Source organism: Atta colombica, unplaced genomic scaffold (assembly GCF_001594045.1).
Source record: "Atta colombica isolate Treedump-2 unplaced genomic scaffold, Acol1.0 scaffold163, whole genome shotgun sequence".
Lineage (NCBI taxonomy): Eukaryota > Metazoa > Arthropoda > Insecta > Hymenoptera > Formicidae > Atta > Atta colombica.
The window spans coordinates 845,072-845,768 of record NW_017259254.1 but is presented as its reverse complement, the minus strand read 5'-3'; the positions used below and the strand labels follow the sequence as shown (position 1 = coordinate 845,768).

Below are 697 nucleotides of genomic sequence, written 5' to 3'. Positions count from 1 at the left end.
TTTCGAATAAGGTAAATTACGCAATTATGAATATTGAACAATTTATCTTTTTATCGTAGTGCCTTTTTATTTTATTCTTTTTTGCAATACATCTGAAAGAAAATAACAATTGAGTAGTAACTTTCCAATAAAAAGCACTACTCCGTTACATTACGCCACGGTCAAACACTCTTCCCCATCGAGGCACAAACGCGGATATTGGTCGCGTTACATTCCTGAAAAGTGCCCTACTACGTTCTTCTTTTCTTCGCGAAGAAGGAGAAGCAAAAAAAAAAGGAAAAAGTAAAAAGGACGAACGACCATCGCATACATATGTACATATGTTGCATGTGGGTGCGTTATGAGGCGAGGAGAACGCTTGGGGGTGAAGAACGCCTGCGCCGGCTGGAGTGCACCCCTATATAAGAGGCAACACATTCTGAAGAGCGATATTCACATTTGGAAATCCGCGTCACGACAGAGAGGCTGATCGTCACCTCCGAGAAGATGATGGGGTTCACCAGAAGTTATCTCGTGAGCTTATTCCTCTACATCTCCATTGTCAACGAGATTCGCCAGCCTGCGGTGAGTGGTCCCTTGCTAATTTGTCTTCTTCCCGCGACGCGAATAGTTCTTTGTAGCGCCGGACTTGAAAATATAAAACTGTTCTCTATTTTATTTAATAAACATCTGAATAGATAATATAAAATAGTTCGTA

The 697-nt window shown here is 41.2% G+C and overlaps 1 protein-coding gene across 2 annotated transcripts in view; it reads left to right on the top strand.

Moving 5' to 3' along the window:
- Positions 1-471: 471 nt before the first annotated feature.
- Positions 472-697, top strand: part of LOC108685996 (neuropeptide-like 1) — a 22,509-nt gene continuing 22,283 nt past the window's right edge. For both annotated transcript variants that reach the window (XM_018191024.1, XM_018191025.1), the window contains exon 1: positions 472-564. In XM_018191024.1, coding sequence (XP_018046513.1) covers positions 487-564 — 78 coding nt within the window. In that variant the 5' untranslated portion in view covers positions 472-486. The remainder of the gene's footprint in view (positions 565-697) is intronic.